We start from the raw sequence: 24,164 nt of genomic DNA, 5'->3' as shown, positions 1-24,164 counted from the left end.
ACTGGTAATCAAGGGGATACCTATCAATTGGGGAAAGACTGAACAAATTATGGTATATGATTGTGATAGAATACTATTTTGCTGTAAGAAATGATGGGCAGGATGATTTTAGAAAAACATGGGAAGACATATAAATTGATTCAAAATGAAGTGAGAAGAACCTGGAAATTAGTGTACACAGTAATAGCAATATTATAAGGAGGATCAGTTGTGAAAGACTTAGCTACTCTGATCCAGACAATAGTTCAACACAATTCTGAAGAACCCATGATGAAAAATACTATCCACCTCCAGAGAGATAACTGATGAACTCTGGATGCAGACAGAAAATACTTTTATTTTATATTATCTTTATTTTTCTTGTTTAATTTTTGATCTGTATTTTCTTTTGCAACATTACTAAGACATAAATTTGGGGGCAGCTAGGTGGCACAGTGGATAAAGCACCGGCCCTGGATTCAAGAGGACCTGAGTTCAAATCCAGCCTTAGACACTTGACACTTACTAGCTGTGTAACCCTGGGCAAGTCACTTAACCCTCATTGCCCGCAAAAAAAAAAATGTAAATTTTAAAAGAGAAATTCACTCATTCTTAATGCTGATACTTACACTGTATTTTCAAATGTATCTTCAACACAAAATTTTAAGAATATACTGCATTCAACTTATATGAACTGATGCCAAGTGAGATGAGCAGAACCAGGAGAACATTGTACACAGTACGAACAACATTGTGTGTTGATCAACTGTGATAGACTTGACTCTTCTCAGTAATACAATGGTCCAAGATAATTCTAAAGGACTCATGAAGGAAAATCCAGAATAAAGAACTGTGGAATCTAGATGCAGATTGAACCATACTATTTCCAATTTTTTGTTTGTCTTTTTTGAGGTTTTTCCCTTTTGTTCTGATTCTTTCACAGAATGACTAATGCAGAAATGTGTTTAATGTGATTGTACATATAAAACCTATATCAGATTGCATGCTGTCTTGGGGAGGAGGGAGGGAGAAAAAAATGGAACTAAAAATCTTATAAAAAGAATTGTTGAAAACTATTTCTACATGTAACTAGAAAGTAATAAAATACTTTTAATGTTGAAAAAAAGAATATACTTTATTCTCATTTAAAACTTGCATTCTGAGTTTTAGGACTATATACTTTCACACTGAAAAACCATGAACAGCCTTTGAATTAAAATGCTATTTTCAGTTATTGAAACTATCATTTTCAATACTTTCTAGACTTCTTTTACCCATCTAGCTGATTTGGAGATTATGAGGTTGGACTCAAGGAATGCCCAATTTGAAGGCTGGTCTTTGCCCTTACTGCTAACTATGGCTTACTAGTAAGTAATTTAGAAGATTTCCAGGGAATAATTTCATCTACCATTAAGTTATTTCCTATGTATAGATCAAGGAATTTATGTGCCTAATATTGATTCAAACAGCATTAAATTGAGGTAAAATTTTTAAATGAATGTCTTAAAATGGTATAATACAAATTATTAATGTGCTAACCATGTAACTTTGGGCAAGTTCCTTTATATCTTCTGAGCCTTATTTCCCTCTTTTACAACACAACACAGTTGGTCTGGATGACCTTTAAGATCCCTTCTCCACAACATTCCGTATTTGCCTTCAGATAAATTTCTTCAGCTCCCTATATCCACTAAGAAAAGGGAGCTCATTAGTGACTTAAAAATAAGCTTTTTAAGATGTTTTAGGTGAAATCTAGCCAGTGGGCCAAATAATAATTTTGTAAGTTCACCTATTGAACAAATAAACTAGGTAAAGTCAATAGCTCTATTCCTGTAATTGGAATTCAAAGCAGTAGTTAAGGACTGAGTCAGCATTAAGCTCTTAAAAGGGGGGTGGGGGGAGAACCCTTAAAAATACAGCAAACACTCCTTTCTTTTTCTAACAGTATCAAAAATATTTTGGCAAAGAATTAACTAGTCTATCCACATATCCCTTCTTTTCTCTACTTGAGAACCATTTTCTTCCTCTAGGTATGGAGGAGCGCCTTCTCATTTTAAAGAAGTTTAAATCAGCTGAAGCTATCACTTTTTCCCTTTACCTTTCCCCTTTCTTCCTCTTCCATTCTTTTCCCTTCCCTTCCCTTCTATTCCTTTTTATTCCCTTCCCTTCTGTTTTGTCTTTTCTCTATCTTCCTTTCCTCAATTTATTCATCACACTCCACATGATACTCACCTAAAATGGTCACCCATAGAGTCTCTGTATAGTACTAAGCTGCCTCCTTTTCTTACCAAAATTCCCTAGTAAAGAACTCAACAAAACTTCTTGCTCTGGCTCACTGGACAAAATGAGAATGAATGATTAGCTAAAATTAAAGACTTGTTACTTATAAACCACTCCAAAAAAATGAATTAATTTGTTTCTCTTTCTATTAACTAGACAGTTGTTTACTTGATTAAAACTAATAGCTAATTATCTCAGAAGCTCATATAGATACATGTATGTATGTATATGAAGGTGTCATATATATACATATATACATATATATATTATATAAAGGCATCAAAAAGACAATTGAAATAATATTTTCCTTACTCAGAAAAACTTTTCCAAAGGTTAAATATACTCTTTAAAATAGACCCTCCATCATACTTTAGGTAAAAAAAGTAGAAAAAAAGGTAAACTGTATCAACATAGTTAGTTGAACATTAGTCAACTCTGCCTACTAGTCTCTGTGTCATGTCTCCCACTAGACTATAAATTTCATAAGAGCAGGACTTAGTATCTTATCCAACTCTCTGTCTTCCCAAAACCTAGCATGTCACATTAACTCTCAATAAATGTTTGTTGAGTTGAACTGAAGGGCTAGGGCTGAAATGCAGGCTATGAACAAGAACTGATTTTTACCTGTTCTATGATTTAAAGTATTGAAAGATAACCTTGCCTTCCTCCTTTTTCTCCTCAATGAACTAATCAGAGGTTTATTCCTTGGGGTTTGCACTCAGATCAAAAGTAATAGCTCTTGAAGGTACTGGCTCTTATTAGATATTAATGCTTTAATATGGGTTAGTTTGCCAGATCATAACCTTGAAGTAATGCATTATAAAACCATTCAGTTTTGATAAGATAATCAAGAAAATAGAGGTATCTTGAATGTGGGCCCTGACAAAGTAAAATATGACTGAGTAGGGTTTTCATCGGGGACTGATAATCAGAAGAAACCCAAGCTAGGAAGCTCTGCTTGAGGGTCCTGCATAATTGGCATAAGGACTGAAAGAGGCAAAAGCCAACTAAGAAAATTTTAAAAAGAAAGAAAGAAAACTAGACCACCCTTCTAGAATTCATGTATATGGCATGTGCTTATTTTGTAATTTTTTTCAAAGTTTGTTTTTAAAAGCATTCCTTTTTGTGATGGGGGGGAATTTAATTTAAATGACATGAACTTGACATTGAAAGTCTATTTTGAAAAAACTAAGGGAAGAAGCTGGAAAAATTGCTTATGTAAAGTTTAAAGCACTGGATAAACAAGAATCCATGTCAGACTTCACAATTCATTGGGTTAGTTGTTGATGCTAGTAAAAATTGTGAGAGGTTAAAAATATTTCTTAGAACCTTTCTGCCATACTATACTAAAGAAGATAATGTTGTTGAGTTATAGTAATTTTCTTTAAATAAAGGCCATTTGAAAATCATACAACTTTATAGCATATATTTAATCTGAATCAGATAGGATATATAAGCATATGTATATATACACATATATGTGTGTATACATATGTAATATACACATAAACTATATATTATCTATTTATATACATACAAGTTTTACTAAGAAAATTAATTATGCACATATTATTTCAACTAGGGGTTTTAGTCTACTGAAATCAATAGCGTCTATGTTCTAAGAAATACATATTTGCATTTATTCAAAATTGACTACTCCCAATTCTGTAATAAAATTCATATGCTGTTACATACCTCAAATAAGTTGTATTTCTTAAAACAGTTCTTTAATACTGACTCCTATTTATCTCCATTAGTTCTGAATTAATATAGTTTTAAATTACTATATTTACTGATAAAGCTACCTTCCCTCAAGCACATATTATGTTCAGCAAGAACAGTGATATGCTTGTGATTGTTTAAAGAAGACTATTTAACTTCACACAAGTAATGGCTATCACAATGACCTAAGGAAAATTTTGTTTTACTAATTATATTTCTCTGTTTTGTTTTTTGCTTTTTTTTTTTAAGTGAAAACTTTAACAGAGTCAAGGGGCAAATGTGGCAGCCCAAGATTTTGTTTTAGCACCTGCTTATCCAAAAAATTCAGAGAGCATATTCACTGTGTTCATTGTCATTTTTCTGCATAAAGGATTAAAATATTAATATGTATTTCATAATCTTTCTTTTCACTGTCTACAGAAATACTCAGAAGCAATAGAATTATTAAAAGATGGGCCTAAAAGGGTGTTTAGGGAAAGAGGGCAGGTAATGAGGGAAATCAGGAGAAGCCTTGAAAATTTGTACATGTATGGCCATATCCTAAACTGAAGAACAGATTAAATTCTATTGAATTACTATCCTGAAGGTATTATTTGATTACTGAAAAACACATTCATAAATATTTTAATCACTAAAAACAAAACATTTCTTAAGCTATGAGTGTTGAAATAAAAATGTATCCAGAATAGTTTCTATTTTTTAGACTTATTCATCTGCTAAAAACATATTTATTAAAAAATTAAGTGCAATATCTATTCTTCAGAAGGGAGACCACCCAGTAGGTCCAGGATTTTCAAAGCTCCAGTTTTTAGGTAGATAGGGTTTTTCCAGTGATAAGTAACCTTTGAAGATTTTAAATCTAGCCACAGGGTTTTCCTTCTTAGAAGAACAGGAACCAGAATTGTTTCTAGTAGTGAAATACCTCCTCTATGAAAAGCTTTAATTCATAAGGACAAAATGCAGTGAGATTAAAAATAATAGCCTTATAAAATAGAAGCTTTGAAGCACTTTTTCATAGTACAAAATTTGGTAATAAAAGCTTTTCTATAAATTAAGTCACTTTAACATGATACTATTGGACAATGGGGAAACTCATTTCCTTATGACTCTTAAGTGAAAGAGAAAAATATGAGCAAATAGGTAAGCTGCTTTCTGCTTTTTCCTGGTTTTAATTCTTTTATAGAACTGTAAAGTGTTAGCATGGCATGGTGGATAAAGAACTAGGCTGAGAGAGAGAAACACCTGGGTTAATGTCCTGCCTCTGACACATGTTGACTATGTCCCTCCTAGAAAATCACTTAGCAGAGAAGATGCTGATCTACATTCATAGCTTCCTCACAGGAAATTCCTTAGACCATCGAAATCACAGGTTCCACATTAAAAGAATAGAGCTAGAAGTAAGGTGATAAAGGTCAAAATTGTAGGGGAAGCAGTAACTTAAAGATTATGGAAGACTGAAGGTTGTTTTCTTTCTTATTACTCTCTTAAATAGTTCATAGATATGCTATTCCTTAACTTTATTAGCTCAGTTCTCACTCAATCTAATGAAGAATATTTTGCAAAACCTAGAAAAGAGTTCAGTCAAACTCAGTCAAGTTCAATAATTTAATGTTTAAATCTAGCTAGGTTAAATTGACAATAAACCTCATTCCTATTTCTTTCTTTCTTTATTACTTTTAGGAGATCTATTTTGATATTTCAATAAAGGGTCAGGAAGAGACGTAGATGAGATCAAAAACAAAGAAAAACCTTGAGGAAAAATGAAGACAATATATACACTGCTTAACAACATGATATCAAGGTCCCTTTTCATTTCTTATTTTCCATATCTTTTTTTCTTGTATTATATTTCATTGTATTAGATTCATTGAGTAGGTACTATATATTGTTGAATTCTCACTTTACTTCTTCAAAACATTTTAGGGTGCTATTTATTCTTCACCAGATTTACTTTTTTAATTTTTTTTCTCCTGAAAACAATGGGTCTCCTTACTGTGTTGCTTCCTGCTTTCAGGTGGGTAGAATTTACTATTCTATACCTACCATTTATAGAAGATTATGAAGGAGAGGCCAAGATGGTGGAGGAAACACAGTGACTTGCTCTAGCTCTCACCAAGACTCCTCCAAATACCTTCAAATAATGCCATAAGACAATTCATGGAGCAGCAGAACCCACAAAAAGACAGGGTGAAATAATTTTATAGCCAAAGACAACTTAGAAGGTTGGAGGGAAAGGTCTGTTATACCAGGATGAAAATGGAGCATAGCACAGCACAAGCCATGTCAGCTCAGACCCAGCCATAGCCACAGCAAACCAGGAGCAGGCCTTGGGTGCCATGGAATCAGCAACAGCAGCAACTGCTTCTGGAACTCTTAGCTCACAGACAGTAAGGGGATCGAACGACTGGCCAGAAGGAGATTACAGAGGTCTCTTTGATAGCACTGGTGCAGGACTCTATTGTTTTACCCATATTTGATCCAGGTCATAGTCTTAAGTGGTGGTCCCAGACAGGGGAGAAGCACAAGCCCACAAGAGCTTGCAGCCACAGTGGAGTGGGACTCTGTTCATAGTTCCAGGGCAGAAAAGCAGACTTGCGGTTGCTTGCAGACCAGAGCACAGACCAGGAGACTAGTAAACATATCTCTCTTTAAATCATACCACCTTGGAAGAACTAAAAACTTATAAATCCCTTGAAGTATCCCTAAAAACATCTACACAAACTCCCTGAAGCTTGGGACAGTGCAACCTCTACCCTGAAAGCAGTGCCCCACTTTAACAAAGAGTTAAAAGTCAAGAAATAGGCTGGGAAAATGAGCAAATGAATTCTGACAATAGACAGTTTCTACGGTTTCAAGCAAGATCAAAATACACCTTCAAACAAAGTCAAAGTTCCTACATGCAAAGTTTCCAAGAAAAATATGAATTGGTCTCAGACCATAGAAGCTCTCAAAAAGGATTTTGAAAATAAAGTAAGAGAGGTGGAGGAAAAAAATGGAAAGAGAAATTAGAGTGATGTAAGAAAATCATGAAAATTATAGTGGACAATATGGTGATTATGGGAGAAAGGGAATGAAAGAACTGTCAAAGTCCCTGACCCTTCATTACATTATAATTTCCATCTCAATGAACTTCAAAAGAAAGCTAGTGCTATATTATTTGAAGATGAGGTAGGAATGAAGACCAATTGAAATTATAAAATATTTTAAATAAATTCAATATTTTTATTCTTGAGTATAAAATGTATTATAAACAAATGGGCTTCATAATGTATTGGATATATTTTAGAATTATTTATAATTGTTTAAATACAAATTATGCTGCTCAGTATATAAAAACAGCTTGTTAGCAAATACCCTCCTGAAACCTATTTACATTATTAATTTCTTCACAGAAATAAAGAAAAAAGTATCTTGTCCATGTCAAAACTAATTTAAAATCAAAAAGGTCTAAATTAACTTTTAAAGTACACTTTCAAATTTCAAGTTATTTCTTTCAATATCACCCACACCCACTTATTATTTTGTTTGAAATGACTGTATATACTTAAAAAGTAGTTCTTACACTTAATTGTCTTTAATATCCATTCCTTGGTAAAGACCAAATGAAACTGTCAACTCTCTTCAAGATTAAAATAAGTTTACAGCTATTTTCTTTGACAATATATTCTTCTACTACACCCTTGAATCCTTACTCACATAATAGCCTTATATTATATCTGTTTACTTTTATGAAGATATTAAATAGTATAATTGGATAATAGCTTTTAATTTGAAGAAAACTTTTTATATAAATAATATCTGGGGTTATTTTTCCAATCACATGTAAAGAAAATTTTTAACATTCATTTTTAAAAATTTTTGAATTCCAAATTTTCTTCCTGCCTCTCTCCTCTTTCCCTCCCTAAAACAATAAGCAATTTGATATAGGTCATATATGTGCAATCATATAAAACATATTTCCATATTAAGTCATGTCATGAAAGAAGGAACAGACTAAAAGAAAATAAACATAAAAAAAATAAAGAAAGTGAAAATAGTATGCTTTGGTATGATAAAACTACATCAGTTCTTTCTCTGGATGTGAATAGCATTTTCTATCATGAGTCTTTTCTAATTGTTTTAGACCATTGTATTGCTGAAAAGAGCTAAATTATTCCTAGTTGATCATCACACAAGGTTGCTATTATTGTGGACAATGTTCTAATGGTTCTGTTCACTTCACTTTCCACCAATTCAATAAAGTCTCTCCAGGTTCTTCTGAAATTTGCCTGCTCATCATCCCTCATAGCACAAAAGAGTTCATTACATTCATATACCACAACTTATTCAGCCATTCCCCAATTGATGGACATCCCTTTTATTTCCAATGGGGGAAAAAAAAAACTTTTAAAAGGCATTTTGTCTAACCTCCTCATTTTATAGATGAGGAAGGAAACTGAAACACAGAGGTTAAGTGACTTGCCATTCCAGGAAAAGTTATTTTTTTCCACTTAAAAATAATTTTTAAAAAGTTAAAAAGCTTAAATTCAGTGAGAAAATATATTTAAAAAATAAAAGAACAGTATGGGTTCAGTATGCAAAATGCATGCCATTGAACATCTCTGTGTTTAATTATTTTCTCTATAATAGAGGCTAATAATTATTACCATCTAACTTTTTCACAGAGATGTGAGGATTAATAATCATTTTTTAAATACTAGGAGGCTCTTCTAGGATTAGTGTGACATGAATACAAATTTTTTTTTCTCATCAATACTCATTGTGCCTCATAGTTAAGAGGAGAATATTACCTGAAAATCATTTTTCTCCTCTAAGCTGAGGTGAATTAATATGCCTTTCATGATACCTTTCAGTAAATTACACAGTTTTAGGGAAGTATATATAATCAGATAATTAACTCAAATGAGTAAGCAGTTTACTTTCAAGGAGTAAGTAGTTTACTAATTGTAGGGTCAGACTACTAAACAAAATAACTTATTTTGGTTTTTTTCTGCCTTATAAAAATTCATCTAAATTTGCTAAAGTAATTACAGAGACTGGAAAAGAGTACAATATGTTGTAACAGATAGAATGAAATTATTAGTAATGTGGTAAAAAAAAAAGCAAAAACAAATAAATGAATGAGTAAGAAAAATAAAACCACTGGTTATTTTTATTAAAAGCCATATTTCAGAAATTTAAAAAAAATGTATTCATACTTTTGTATACATGTTCACTGGTGTTGACAACTCACAATATAAAATGTAACAATACAGACTGGTAACCATTCAACAATTTATGATCTTAGGAAGGCTGCATGAGGCACTGAAAGGTTCAGTGACTTACTGCAAGTCATACAGCTAGAAAGTGATATTGAAGAGTTGAACCCAGGTACTTGGTCAGTTAACTATCTGCTATGCTTTTATTATGGAATAATATTTAATTTGGACTTTAAAGCAAAGGTAAGAATAAAAGGATAGTTGAGTAGGGAGGTAGGGGAAAGAATGACATTACAAGCATAGGAAACAACATAAGCCGTATATAAATGTTAGCCAATGATCTAGTCTGTTTACCAATTAGAATACAGGGAGACAAGTAGTATTCAATGAGGCTGAAAAAGGCAAGTGCTAACAGATCATATGGAACATACTTTGAAGGTCAAACTAATTCTAATCCTGTATTGTATGAGGAAGTAGGCCATAGAAACTTTTAGGATACTCATCCTAACTCTATCTCCTACTGACCAGGCATGACCCCACAATTTGATTCTGTCTTCCCTCCAGGGTTATAAGTACTTCAGAGGGGTCAAAGTTGATTCTCTAATACCATCAGCTTTGAGCTGCCAGTGATGTATTTCCCAATAAGAATATCAATTGAGAATCTATTGGTCAGCCAGATTTAAGTAGCTTTTGCAAAGTAGCATTACTAAAGGGTATAAAGTTGTGACACACTGCCACAAATCCAATTAAGGCACCAGGGAAAAATGCAGGACCAGAATTCTACATACTCATTGAAGCCTCCTCTAGATGAAGGAGATGGGGAGTTGTGGTGGGGTTCCATGCTTGTTACCTAGCCAAGGCTAAAAATAAGGCTTTTCCTCTCTCTGATAATGTCACAACTCAGAGATTTTCTAGAAACACACACTTGCTCCAGTTTATGAAATTAAATTCCTTCTCTTCTTATTTGATATTGGTCTAGCTGAATATAATTCTTATAAAATGTCATTCTAATTCAAAGGAACACTAAGTACTTTGTCTAAGGCCCATGAATGACTGTTTGAGACATATTCTCAACTAGTTAAGGTATGAAGGCTAAAATGGGGTGTAGTGCTTTCAACCCCTTACTATCAAGGAAGTGAAAGACTTAGAAGCAGAAGGATACACAGAAGAATGTACTATGTCTCATAATTGGGGTGGAAGGGGACATCCAGAAGATAACAGCAAAGTCAAAGAAGATGGAACTTGACAAAATATCAATGGATTTTGTGACTATTAAAACACTGGTGACTTTTAAGAAAGCCGTGTCAGAAGCTAGAATTCAAGGAGGTAAGGAGTGAACCATTGTTCAAATGGAGGTACCAAATGTCAACAAATTTGTTCACTTATTCTATTTTGAGTAAAATGACACAAATGATGGGTTGCCAGTGAAATTTGGCCAAAATTAATATATTGTCCAAATTAAATTAGTTTTTACCTTAGTTTTTGTTTTGTTTTCCCCACAATGAAAAAAGCCAGATGGGGACAAATGTTTCTCTAAATTTAATCAGGGTCTAGAGCTCCTTATGTTTCCAAATGTTTGATTGGTTTGAGTTCACTTCATGGGACAAGTTACCTATAAAAAGTCTACGAATATTTCAAGAAACTCATTAAGTTGTAGCCAAGAGTCTCATTAACACATGATTTAACAAAATGTGTTTCATAAAAGAAAAAAATCTTACAACAAGAAGCCCACCTGCTGATATTTAGAGAGTTTTATAGATGATAAACAAAAAGAACTGTTTGTTGGTGACACTAGATAAAAATAAGACTTCACAAGTATAAAAACACCTGGTAAGCATTCACATATTCCAACACTTCATCATTAACTCAGGAAGTGTATGGATTAGTAAAGATGAAAACTCTGAGGAGAAATTCGTTTCTCTAAGTATAAAGTCTCAAATGGAGAATGATAATTGTGAATGCCTTTTGGAGAATTATAAATGTTTAATCTTTTAAACCATATAAGTATTTAGCCACTAAAGTGAAAAAAAAAATTACATCCTCTCTCCCCAATAATTTTAATGTCTACTTATTCAACTCTAACCATATGTTAGTTTTCCATAGCACACTTTTATTAGCAGGATGACTTCCCTCCATTTCCTTGATGATGTTTAGTTGGAAAATGTCAATTAATTTTCATAGTGATAAAATGTAATTAAGAAGCTAAACCTGCCCCAAATTTGATACTAGATCCAAAAGCCAAAGAAAACAGACAGTATATTTGGATTTTCTACTGCTTTAGATTATGTGCATGAGTGCTTGGATTACCATAGTTAATGGTTAATTGAATATATTTTAGAATAAGATTGTCTTTTCAGAGCAAGTTTCATCTTTTTTTTTCCTAAAAAGCTCTTACTCTCATACAATTGCCTTATTTCATAACCATAGTGTTCTAGATTTGGGCAATGATGCAGCTTGTAAAAGCAGAGTGAAAATTAAAAGACCATTTGCAGTACTGGATGTTTACAAAAGGTTAACACAATAGTCACTCTAACACTATGGTTTAGGGAAACTATATATCTGATTTTTGACATCTGAACATGTTTAAAATGATTTGTGAAAGGCTTAAAAGTCTTCTAGATCTGACCTTGTTATTCCCCATTTCCATTACCTTGGCTCTTTGAAAGATGGTATTTCAGTCATGTTTAATAAATCAAATGAATATTTGATAAATAAATTATGAATAAATTTATTTACCTGCATGAAAATCTATTCCCACGGCAAATGAAGTCCCTGATATTGGCATTAAAGCATCCATTTTGTCAGTTGGTTCCAGAGGTATTCCCCTGATTCCCTCATTTACAGAATACATGAGGAATGACTCTATGCCTGAATGAAAAACAAACAAACAAAAGAAACCCAAATGTAAGTTCAAAATTAGAGCTCATTTTATCATGTTAATATTCAACAATCTTAATTTAATTTTATAAATTCACCCTGCTAGACATTTGTAAGGTTACTAATCACACTAAGATTGCCTTCTCTAACAGCTCATGGAATCTTTATTTTTTTCATTAAAGCAAATTACATAATTCCTCCTCTTCTAAGAAGCCTTTTCTGGTTAGTTGAAAGATGTGGAGGCAATTCCTCATAAATACAAACTCTAAAAGAAGGAATCCCATGACCCCTTCACCTTACTCATCTACCCAAAAAATCAGTTATACTTATGTTTGTACATAATGCTATACCTTTCAATATAAGTAGTTTAAGCCCATCTAATTCCAAGAGAGAACAATGCAGAACAGTGTAAAAGAACACTGACTCAGGTTCAAATCCCAGCTCTGTGTCTTTAACAGTCACCTTCACTTTCTGGGTTTTGTTTATAAAATTACTGGATTAAATTAGGTAATGTCAAAAGTCCCTCCTAGCTCTAACCTTCAACGTTGTTGTTTTTTTAATAGTTTCTGTGCCTTTAGTCTCTGGCCCCATCAGGTTTTTTTGTTTGTTTGTTTTTAATTTGTTTTTTGTTTTCTTTGTAACTTCTATAAAGAATCCCTAGGAAAGAAACTCCCTCTACCAATGGAGAAAGTCACTTCTGAAATGAAAGTTTTAGAGAGTCACCTAGGATACCAAGAGGTTAACTGACCTCCCCAATGTGTATGTGCGTATGTGTCAAAGGAAGAAACTGAATCTAGGTCTTCCATCCTCTAAATCCAACTAATAACAACAACAATAACAACAACATTTATATTGTGCTTAATATTTGTCAGGCACTGTGCCATGCCCTTTAGAACTACTATCTCATTTGATTTTCACAACTTTGGGAGGTAAGTGCTATTATTACCCCCATTATTCAGATGAAGAAACTGAGGCAAATAAGGTTTATGATTTGGCCAGGGTCATACAGCTAAAAAGTTTGAGGATGGATTTGAACTCAGAGCTTTCTGACTCCAGGTCTAACATTCTATCAACTGTGGAATATAATGGCCTACATCTACTACAGAATACTATTTTCCCACATAAATGTTATTGTATGTTAAAATATAATGTGTGACTAATATGAAAATGTTTTCCATGATTATACATGTCTAACTTATATTGAAATGCTTGCCTTCTGAAAGGTGGAGGGGAGGGAGGATGGGAGAAAATTTGGTTTTTAAAATGTATGTTAAAAATTGTTTTTATATATAACTGGGGGAAAATAAAATATGAAAAAAAAAAGAAAAATGCATAATATGCTAGAGAGTTCTTATATTCCTTAGTTCATTTTGAATAAGAACAAGAATCCCCTGTTTTAGTTGCTTATTAGTTATGTTAGGAGTAAGGCATTTAATTTGATTTTTTGGTACTCAATTTCCTTATTGATAAAATAGGAATCATACCCTTCCCTCCATCAGAACATTGCTGGCAGGGCCATATTGTATAACACTATACAAAATTACTCTATAAAATTCTGTTATTACTCACAGACACACACCATTATTACTCTCTAAATTTATATATGTGTATACATATATATGCATATATATAAAATAAAACAGTAAAAAATAAATAGCTCTGTATATTAGATAGAACATAACCTTAAGATTCAGTATCTTATAGTGCCTCCAAGTCAAAACTCTGAAGACCATTTCTCCAAGGATTGATGTCAAATTTGTGTTGACCCTAGGACATTGTCTGAAAGTTATTTATAGGAATTCATATATCTGTTTCTTGTCATTTCTCTCTCATTTAATGGAGCATAAGAAAAAAATTACAAAGTTCCAGTTAATCAATATCCAACATGTATAACAAATTAACCTAGTGGAATGTTCCAGAATGGGATGAGAACTTCTCTTGAAGAGTTAAATTTTGAATAAGCCAAACAGACAAGGCTGTAAGATTTATCCAGTTAATAGATAACAATGGTGAGTAAAAGAAGACTGAAAAAGAATGAGCTTTGTCTGGCAATTAGGATATTTAGTTTAAAAAATCATAACCTTTAAAGACTAGAGTCCTTAATCTTTAAAGGCTAGATTCTCAGAGAATTCTGGATTCACTGGGGCAAATGACTTGATCTTTTTGCCTTACAATTCTCCAAGGTATTTGGAGAACTACTTTTTTGAAGTTGAAAAACTCATCTAACAGAAGAGTAGTATATATTCAGAGAAGAGTAAGGATGGGCTATGGTATTCCAAAGTGGGAAGGGCCCATCACCATCAGATTTCTCCATTAAAATATTTTTAAAACACATAATTTGGTGGGGGCAGGAGGTAAAATTCAAAATGGTGGTTTAACTTCAAGTAGAAGACACTGGGGTGGGGGGGGGCAGCTAGGTGGCACAGTAAATAGAGCACCAGCCCTGGAGTCAGGAGTACCTGAGTTCAAATCCGGCTTCAGACACTTAACACTTACCAGCTGTGTGACCCTGGGCAAGTCACTTAACCCCAATTGCCTCACACACATAAAAAAGAAGACACTGGGGTCTAATTTTTCCTCCCTTTGGTGCTTTAGTTTTGGGAGGATTGGTTCAAAGAAATAGCCTTAAACCTTTCCCCTGATGGATAATGTGCATATTTATATATGTGTGCATGAGTATGCGAGGTAGAATCTGACAGTGATTTTATTGTTTTACTTTTTCTGCTTATTTACTTTGCTGTTCTGTTATAATTAAATACTATGCTATTTTTAAAGTGATTGCTTCAAATTAGATAAGTAAAACTTTATTAACTGACTGAATTTTATGTTTGTTAAAAATTATCAATAGTCAATATTCTAAATATTGTTTTTTCTGATCCTTAGATATATTTATGAAATACCATAGGCTAGTCAGGCTAGAAAGATGTTTTATGTAAATTATTGTTATGAAAAATAAATGTATAAAGTCATAACCATTAATATAATAAAATATAAATTATATAAATCCAATATACTAACTCCAAAAAGTTCAAAATACAGAGGAGTTTGGAAGTTGGTATGAACAGCTGAAAGAATGCCAAGGTGGAAATGGTGTATTTATATGAATATATTGTGGGTTATTGCAGTTAGCTGAAGGATATACTATATAAGAATAATAAGAAATTTTGGGTTTTTTATATGAGATATAAAAATGTTTTTAAAATACTGGAATACAGATATCCATCCTTATTTTTTAAGGACAGCAAAGGTTGCACATTAGACTTACTGGGAGCATAGGTACTTTGTTCATATGCCTTATGACTATGTCAATCTATAGGGATTTTTTCAGAAACATTCAGAAATGTTCCATTAAAATAAAGCTGATAGATACATTGATATGCTGTGTCACCAGAGAGACTGGTCAGTTTCACTAATTTGCTTGCTATAAATGAGCATGGGAGAGCATGTGTGCAAATCTGGGGGCCAAGCAAAACAAAATGAAATCTTATGAATAAATCTCTATAATTCAGAACTCCATACCCTTTGCTGTTTGTCCCAATCTTTCTCTCTTCAGATCTTATATTTTAAAATGTAGTAACTTTGCTTGTCAAGTAAAGGTCCTAATTTGAAAGAGCCAAAGGTTTTTATCTTTGTTTTCCCTGAAATTAATAATGAATTCAGTATTCCTATTCAATATCTAGTAAGCCCCTTTTTGCACTGAATGTAAAGGACTACATTTGTTCTGTAAGAAAAGAGTTTTACAAATGAGTTGATGATATTTAATCACTGAAACAGAGTCTAAGAAGGCCTGATATTCCTAAACACAGGAAAGCATTAGTTATTTTATACTAATTTCTTGTATCTTTGTTTCTACCACAGGTACTGATAGAATCAAAGCTAAACCCAATTGGTAGGTATCAAACTGGTAGAAAATGACTTTTCTACCAAAATGAGGTTATGCATTAGATATAATTTCAAATCCCTAAAAGTTACTAATCCTTTTTGATCATGACCTTATTCACATAAGTTATATGTGGGATATTCATATACAGGCAGCTAAGTGGTACAGTGGATAGAGCACTGGACCTGAAGGTAGGAAGACCTGGTTTACAACCCAATACAAATCCTTACTATCTGTGAGACTTTCAGCAAGTAAACTTACCTCTCTAGGCCTCAGTTTCTTCCTCTATAAGTTGAATATAGTAGCATTTACTTTCCAAAGTTATTGTGAGGAGTATAAATAATATCCTCATATGTTATTGTGAGGATACAATACTATCCATACAAAAACCTTTGTTTTTCAAACCTTAAAGTGCTATATAAATGCTAAATAGAAGTTTTATGTATGTGTGTATACATATACATGTATATGTGTTTATATATAGAATATATCTGTGTATATATACAAACACACATATCACAACATAACTAAATAATTAGCATCTGTGGGTAAGGCTCAAATTAAGAGATGAAATCCCATAGTGTTAAGATTTAGGAAGAATCACAGGATCATAGATTTAAAACTAAAAGAAATATTACATATTCTCTAGCCCAACCCTCCTCAGTTTTACTAATGAGAAAATTTAGGCCTAGAAACCTAAGGTTACTTGCTGGACGTCACATAGATTTTAAATAGCAAAGCCAAGAGCCTCTTACTCTAAATATACTTTTTTAAAGTCATCCATTCCTATTAACATTCATAGAATTTCTGGCTTTTTTCTCTGACTTCTTTGCTCATCTCATTAACAGTTTTATCTGCCTGGTAACTGAGCAAAGTAACCTACTGGTAAAATTTTATATAATTCATACCTTGGCATGACATACGGTTCTTCCGGAGATTATATCCCACTGTACACATGCAAGTCCTTGTTGTTTCAGATGTTGGTAAACAAAGCTGAGAACATCCACCATTATTTAGCTGGCAAGAATTGCTACCTAAAAAGAAAGAAAAAGGCAAAAACATAGTTTGATCCTACTCTGAGGAGCTGTTCAAATTCTACATTACCATGAGTTGCATAGAACATCAGCTTCTGTAATATTTGGTAGCTGTTAATAGCACTGCACTTCATTTTCTTGAATAATTTTAATTTGCAGATAATGTTACAAGTCTGTTTACAAATATATATAAATATGTGTATGTATGTATGTATGTATTTATATATACACACACACACACACACACAAATGAATAGAACACTGAGGAATCAAACCATTTAAATACAAAGAAAATTGGTCTTTCAGGGATATCATGTTAGTTTATTACTATGCTTTAAAAGGACAGAGACCAGAATATTTTTTGTTTTTTAAATGTTTCTTCAACACTCTCATCATTTCTTTATAGACAGATTGTCCAAGTGTGTCATATAAACAGCTATTGAATAATATGGCTTAATCAAATCTAAACATTATGCTATTAAAATAAAAGATGTTTTATTAATTCATTTATTTTTAGAAAAGCAATGAAAAAAGTCACCATTCCTAGAAACACAATTCCCTAGAACTGTATTAAAACATACCCCTAAGAGTCATCTATTTAATGGCATAATAATTTTCTTTATTACAGTATAGTATCAATGACAAACATCAGTCAGGTAATCACAGGTAGGTATTCCATGGAGATGTCCTATAGAATTTAGCAGGCCCAACTGACTAATTAAAACTGATGGTATGAATTTAAATGATTTACAGTCTCACCCAGCAAGTTCATTAAATATCCAATTTTTATAGCATTTTTATTATGCTAGGACATGGAATGCCATTTGCAGCATGTTCAGGCGATGATACAAAGTGCAGTAAATCCACCAAGAATTACAAAGCATGATGAAAAGCTATATATCAATATCACTCTATGGAAAATGCAAAATACCAGTGCAACTCATTATTTCTTATCTCCTAAACTCAAGATAGTCTGATGGGATTTAATTGTTCAATCGAACCTGTCAAAAGCTCTCTCATTTTGGAAGTGTGAAGTACTCTCAACTTCTGGGATTCCACATCAGAAGATCGACCAGCTTCTTCTGCTTATTTCATGTACTTGACACTAAAGATTCAGTGCTAAAATTCAGAACATGTGGGACCATATTTTAAGTGTTCAGATTGCCCTTCAGTTAGGAAAGTTACTCCATTCATCTCATAAACTAAGACTACTTGATTCCTTTTCCTCTCTACTCCTACGGAAAAGTTTCACATTGAAATAAAGGAACCTAGAATTTCTAGTGAGTCCTTAGATGTCATTTTGACAGCTAGAATCCACTGTGTGCTTTTAAGCAAACAAGAACTTTATGATTATCATGTTTGTCCTTTGAATTTCATTTTTTTAAAAAGAATATGATATTTGGGGTTATCCTCAATACCTGTGATTTCATGGGTTTGAGAAAACCTCAATAAGCAAAATCCTTTCACTGACACACATCAATAATTGCATACAGGCAGTAGCAGTTGGACATGGAACTTACATCCATGTCTTCATGACTGTGAAGTCAATTTTCTATTTATTACAGCAAGATGCCTCTATGTCAAATGTTCTGAACTTGGAGTCCTCAGATTTAGTGTTGGGTTTTTTTAATATTTTGATAACTGCATTTCATTACAATAGGTCTCCTTTGTACTTGTGAGTGAGATTTTCCCCATCCCTTAGTTATAAGAGATTTACTATAGTTTTAAGTGCTTTGATTAAGACAATAATCAATACATATTAACTAAAAAAAATTGTGATTCATATAGATTGCATAAGGTTAAGGTTAAGTCTTTTCCCATATTTCTTAATTTTCCAATGACATGGTGTTACTGGCTGATCTTGTGATATCTGCATTAGATAATATCACAGGGTCTGGTGGTGGCCAGCAATACTGCTATAAGAGTTCATGCTGCTGACCACTGGCCTAATAATGATCCACCCTATTGTTATACTTCCTAAGAATATGTTCTAATTTTAGAAATGTTTGGAAGAGGTATATAAACCCATGAATTTTGTACTTCTGGGTCTTTCAGGCCCAAAGCCTGGATGACCGGTTTTGTTGAGGGACTGGCCCTCTCTCAATAAACCTATTTGCTTCAGCCTGGAAACTTTGTTATTTTCGTTCTTCCATCGGACTTAAAAATTTTTTTGCGACATACTATGTATTTTATCTTAGGCATTAAAAACACTATTGTGAGTCAGAGATGTATAGACTTCACCAGAGTGCCAAAGGAATCCAGATTACAAACTCCTGCTCTTTGTTAATGTAGACATGCCTACCGGCTAGGCATTATAAAATCCTATTCAGAATAGTAGTTTGTTTGACTCTAAGCAAAGACTTTGTATTTTAGGGAAATGTGGAAACTGGAGTCAGTAGCATACTATTAAGAAAAAATACAAAATCAACATATGAACTGTATGTAGGTAATGTAGATAAGGTATGAAAGATAATGTAGGTAAAGTATGGAAAGGGAGGGAATTGAGCAAGAACTCAATAAAGATTCACAGGAGAATGAAGTTATCTTGATTCTATCCAAGTGGAAGTTGCTAAAAAAAGCAGGACACAGCAGTCAAAAAGGCATGAGCAAAAACCAATGCAGAACTAGATCAATGCAAAACTGCAAACTATAGAAAGCCAAGGTTTCAGAAGCACAAGGCACATTTGAGAAGGGAGCAAGTAGTTAAAGGAGATGACATCTGACCATGAGCTTAGAATTTCTGAACCACAGCTCCAGGGGTGTATACCCTATAGTGTGCTGGAAAACGTTTAACAACAAGGTCTCTGGGGAAGGAAAGAAAATTACTCGCAAAAAAACATACAAGACTTTTAATTTTAATCTATATTATTAAAATTTTCTCTATCATTTTCTTAAAGTCTCAACAATTTAAAAAAAACAACAACAAATCAAGCTGTGATTTGTAGTATTTTCAAATTTCTAAGGTATAAACACTTACTGAAAATTTAACAGTTGGCTCTCACAAATTTGTTCAAGCTTGTCTCAGGACACCACTATATTATACAAGGACTTATAAAAATGTTTTTTCCCCAAGTCTTACAAATCTAAATAAGGTTGCAAATGGAAATGGAAAGAAGAGGGAGAAAACTACCTACCAAATATATACATATGTGTATGCATGCATAATACACACACATAAATACACATATGTACATATCATAGCTAGTACCTGAAATGTAGGAAAAATAGCTGTAGAAATATTCAGAAATTCATGGGAGAATAAAATTAACATAAACAACCAACAAACCAGACGCCTCTGATGATAATACACAAATATACAAAGTTTGAATAAGAAACAATGTAAAATCAAGATCCTAAAACAAGGAGGCAAATTTGATATCATATACATATATAAATGATCTTTGGAAGAAGGAAATGTTTCTGAAATGTAACACAGGATATTCCCTATTCAAAAATAAGAAGGGGGGAGAGGTAGCATGGTCTAAGAAAATATATTAACATTAAGGAATTTGAGAATGATAGGTAAGAAGAAGCATAAAAGAGGACATTTAGTTGAAGATCAATAAAAAAAGAAAAAGAAAATAGATAAGGAGTCAAAGAAACAGACCAAATAATAAATATTTTTTCATTCATCCATCAAATCCTGACATGGAAATGTGACATGATAGTAATGAAAGAATTCATTTATTCAGACATCAGATGTATTTCTCACTCTGCCAAAGGCAAAGAAGTTTATAACACTTACTTTGATGATATTTTTATTCTTCAATAAGCAGATGAAACAATTGGGAGAAATTACATTTTGATATCAATTGATATCTTCATCAATTGATGAAGAATTGATTACTGAAGTAAAAATTATGGGAATCTTGGAAAGAAATGAGCAATACACCTTAGAAAAGTGAGAAACCACACATATTCCCAAGAATTGAGGGAGCAGATTTCAAAAGATTTTAGAAAAAGGAAATCTTGACCAAAAAGAAATGGGACATTATTTTGTTGTTATTGTTTGTTTTTAATAAATATTTTTATTTAAACTTTTGAGTTCCAAATTCTATTCCTCTTTCCCTCCCTCCCCTTGCCCCTCCCTGAGTCAATAAGTAAATAGATATAGGTTATATATGTGCAATTGTGTAAAAACATTACCATATTAGTAATTTTGTATGAGAAAACTCAAATAAAAGAAAAGATGAAAGAAAGTGAAAAATATTAGTTCTTTCTTTGAAGGTTTATAGTATGTCTCTTTTTTTTTCTTTTCTTTTCTTTCTTTCTTTTTTTTTTTTTTTTGGCAGGGCAATGAGGGCTAAGTGACTTGCCCAGGGTCACACAGCTAGCAAGTGTCAAGTGTCTGAGGTGGGATTTGAACTCAGGTCCTCCTGAATCCAGGACCAATGCTCTATCCACTGTGCCATATAGTTGCTCCCTTATAGTATGTTTCATCATTAGTCTTTTGTGACTGTCTTGCTGGGAATAGTTAAGTCATTCATAGTTCTTCATCAAACAACATTGCTCTAACTGTGCACAACATTCTCTTGGTTCCACTCACTTTGTCATACATAAGTCTTTCCAGGTCTTTCTGAAATCATCCTGACTGTCATTTCTTATAACAAAATAATATTTCATTACAATCATATACCATGGCTTGCTTAGCCATTCCCCAAATGATGGGCTTTCCTTTGATTTCCAATTCTTAGTTAAAACAAAAAGCTGATATAAATATTTTTATACAAACAAATCTTTTTTTTTCTTTTGGGGAATGAATTTTGGGATATAAATCTAGCAGTGGTATTGCTGGATCAAAAAGTATGTACAGTTTTACAGCCCTTTTAGCATAGTTCCAAATTGCTCTCCAGAATGGTTACATCAGTTCACAACTCCACCTAAAATATATTAGTGTCCCAGTTTTCCCACATCCTCTCCAATATCCAACATTTTTTGTTATATTTGCCACTCTTATAGGTGTGAGGTGGTACCTCAGAGTTGTAATTTGCATTTCTCTGATCCAAAGTGATTAAAAGCATTTTTTCATATGACTATACATAGCTTTGATTTAGTTGTCTGAAAACTGCCTATTCATAATCTTTGACCATTTATCAATTGCGGAATGACTTATTTTTATAAATTTGTTTCTGTTCTCTATATATTTGAGAAATGAGATACTTTTGTCAAAAATTCTTAGTTTTCTGCTTTTCTTATAATTTTCATTTCATTAGTTTTGTTTGTGCAAAAGCTTCTTAATTTTATACAATTAAAATTATCTATTTTTCATTTTTTAATTCTCTCTATATCTTCTTTGGTCCTAAATCCTTCCTTATCCATAAATCTGATAATTAAACTATACCATGCTCTCTTAATTTGCTTATGGTATTAGCCTTTATGTGTAAATCATGTAACCATTTTGACCTTATTTTAGTATATATTATGAGAAATTGATCAATACTTTGTTTCTGCCATTCTGTTTTCCAGTTTAAAATGGAAAATACTTAAGAAAGAAAGATAGCTATGGTGGAGGAAAGGTGGTGAGCTCTCGAACTCACAACACGATCATTCCAGAAAACTTCCAAATAATGCCATAGGACAATCCCTGGAGCAGAAAAACCCACAGAAGAACATGCTAAGATCATTTTCCAACCAAAGATGGCTTAGAAGGTCAGCAGGAGGGGGCTGCTGTGCCAAGGCAGGAGTAGAGCCAAACCCCACAGTCATGCTGACACAGATCCAGTCCCAGGAAGGCTGAACCTGGCAAGGAGATGCCCAGAGCCTCTGAATCAGCTGCAGTGTCAGTATCATCTGAAACTAAGCTCATGGTCTGGTGAGAGGGCTGAGCCCTTGGCAGGGGGGAGATTACAGGGGTCTCTGTTGGTGTGGAAGAGGAACTTGGGTTTTTCACCCCTGCTAGGAACCAGGAAGTAGGCTTCAGTAGCAGTGGCCCAGGTGGGGGAAGGGCACAGGCTTGTGGGAGCTAACAACCACAGCACACAACATTTTACTGTCTGGTTAAGTAGCAAGTTGGCCTGGGGTTATCTACAAATGAGGGAACAAGCCAGGCAAGTGAAGAATCTGCTCCTCCTAAAATCATACCACCTGGGACCCCCTAAAGTTTGGGACAGTACAGCCTGGAAGCAGCACCCCACTTTAAGGAGATAAAAGTCAGGTAAAAGACAGACAATGTGAGAAGACAGAGAAAGGTGAGGACCATAGAAAGTTTCTTTAGTGACAAGGAAGATCGAGGTGCACCCTCAGAAGAGGATAGCAATGTTGTGTCTCCTACATCCAAAGCTTCCAAGAAAAATATAAATTGGTCTCAGGTCATAGAGGTAATCAAAAAGTACTTTGAAGATAAAGTCAGACAGGTAGAGGAAAAAATGGAAAGAGAAAGGAAGGTGATGCAGGAAAGACATGAGAAACAAGTCAACAGCTTGAAAAGCCAAATGGAAAAAGTTCTCTGAAGAAAAGAATTGCCTAAGAATTAGGATTGAACAAAAGGAAATTAGTGACTTTATGAGAAATCAAGACACAATAAAGCAAAAAATGAATAAAAAAAGAGGGCAATGTGAAATATCTTCTGGAAAAACTGCTGACCTGGAAAATAGGTTCAGGAGAGATAATTTAAAAAATATTAGACTAATTGAAAACCATGATCAAGGAAAGAACTTAGACATCATCTTCCAAGAAATTATCAGGGAAAATTGTCCTGATTTTCTAGAAGCAGAAGGCAAAATAGAAATTGAAAGAACCCACTGATCACCTCCTGAAAGAGACTGCAAAAGGAAAACTCCCAGGAATATTATAGTCAAATTCCAGAGCTCTCAGGTCAAGAAGAAAATATTGCAAGCTGCCAAAAAGATACAATTCAAGTACTGTGCAGCCCCAGTTAGAATAGTACAAGATAGAGCAGCTTCTACATTAAAGGACCCAGAGGGCATGGAATATGGTATTCTAGAGGGCAAAGGAATTGGGATTACAACCAAAAATCACATATCCAGCAAAACTGTGTATAATATTTTAGAGGAAAAAATGGTACTTCAGTGAAAAAGGAGGACTTTCAGGTATTTGTAATGAAAAACCTGAACTGAATGGAAAATTTGACTTTCAAATATAAGACCCTAGAGAACCATAAAAACAGAAACAGGAAAAAAGAAATTAAGAGGGATGTTAAAAGGTTAAAATGTTTACATTACTACATGGGAAAAT

At 33.3% G+C, this 24,164-nt stretch overlaps 1 protein-coding gene across 1 annotated transcript in view; it reads right to left on the bottom strand.

Moving 5' to 3' along the window:
- Positions 1-24,164, bottom strand: part of LRP1B (LDL receptor related protein 1B) — a 2,279,180-nt gene that overhangs the window by 694,529 nt on the left and 1,560,487 nt on the right. The window contains 2 exon segments of the mRNA XM_043994810.1: positions 11,916-12,047; positions 16,845-16,970. Of these exon segments, the coding sequence (XP_043850745.1) occupies positions 11,916-12,047; positions 16,845-16,970 (258 nt within the window).

This window comes from Dromiciops gliroides, chromosome 3, assembly GCF_019393635.1.
Source record: "Dromiciops gliroides isolate mDroGli1 chromosome 3, mDroGli1.pri, whole genome shotgun sequence".
NCBI classification, from domain to species: domain Eukaryota; kingdom Metazoa; phylum Chordata; class Mammalia; order Microbiotheria; family Microbiotheriidae; genus Dromiciops; species Dromiciops gliroides.
The sequence above is the reverse complement of the archived record's forward strand: the minus strand, read 5'-3'. Positions and strand labels throughout refer to the sequence as shown.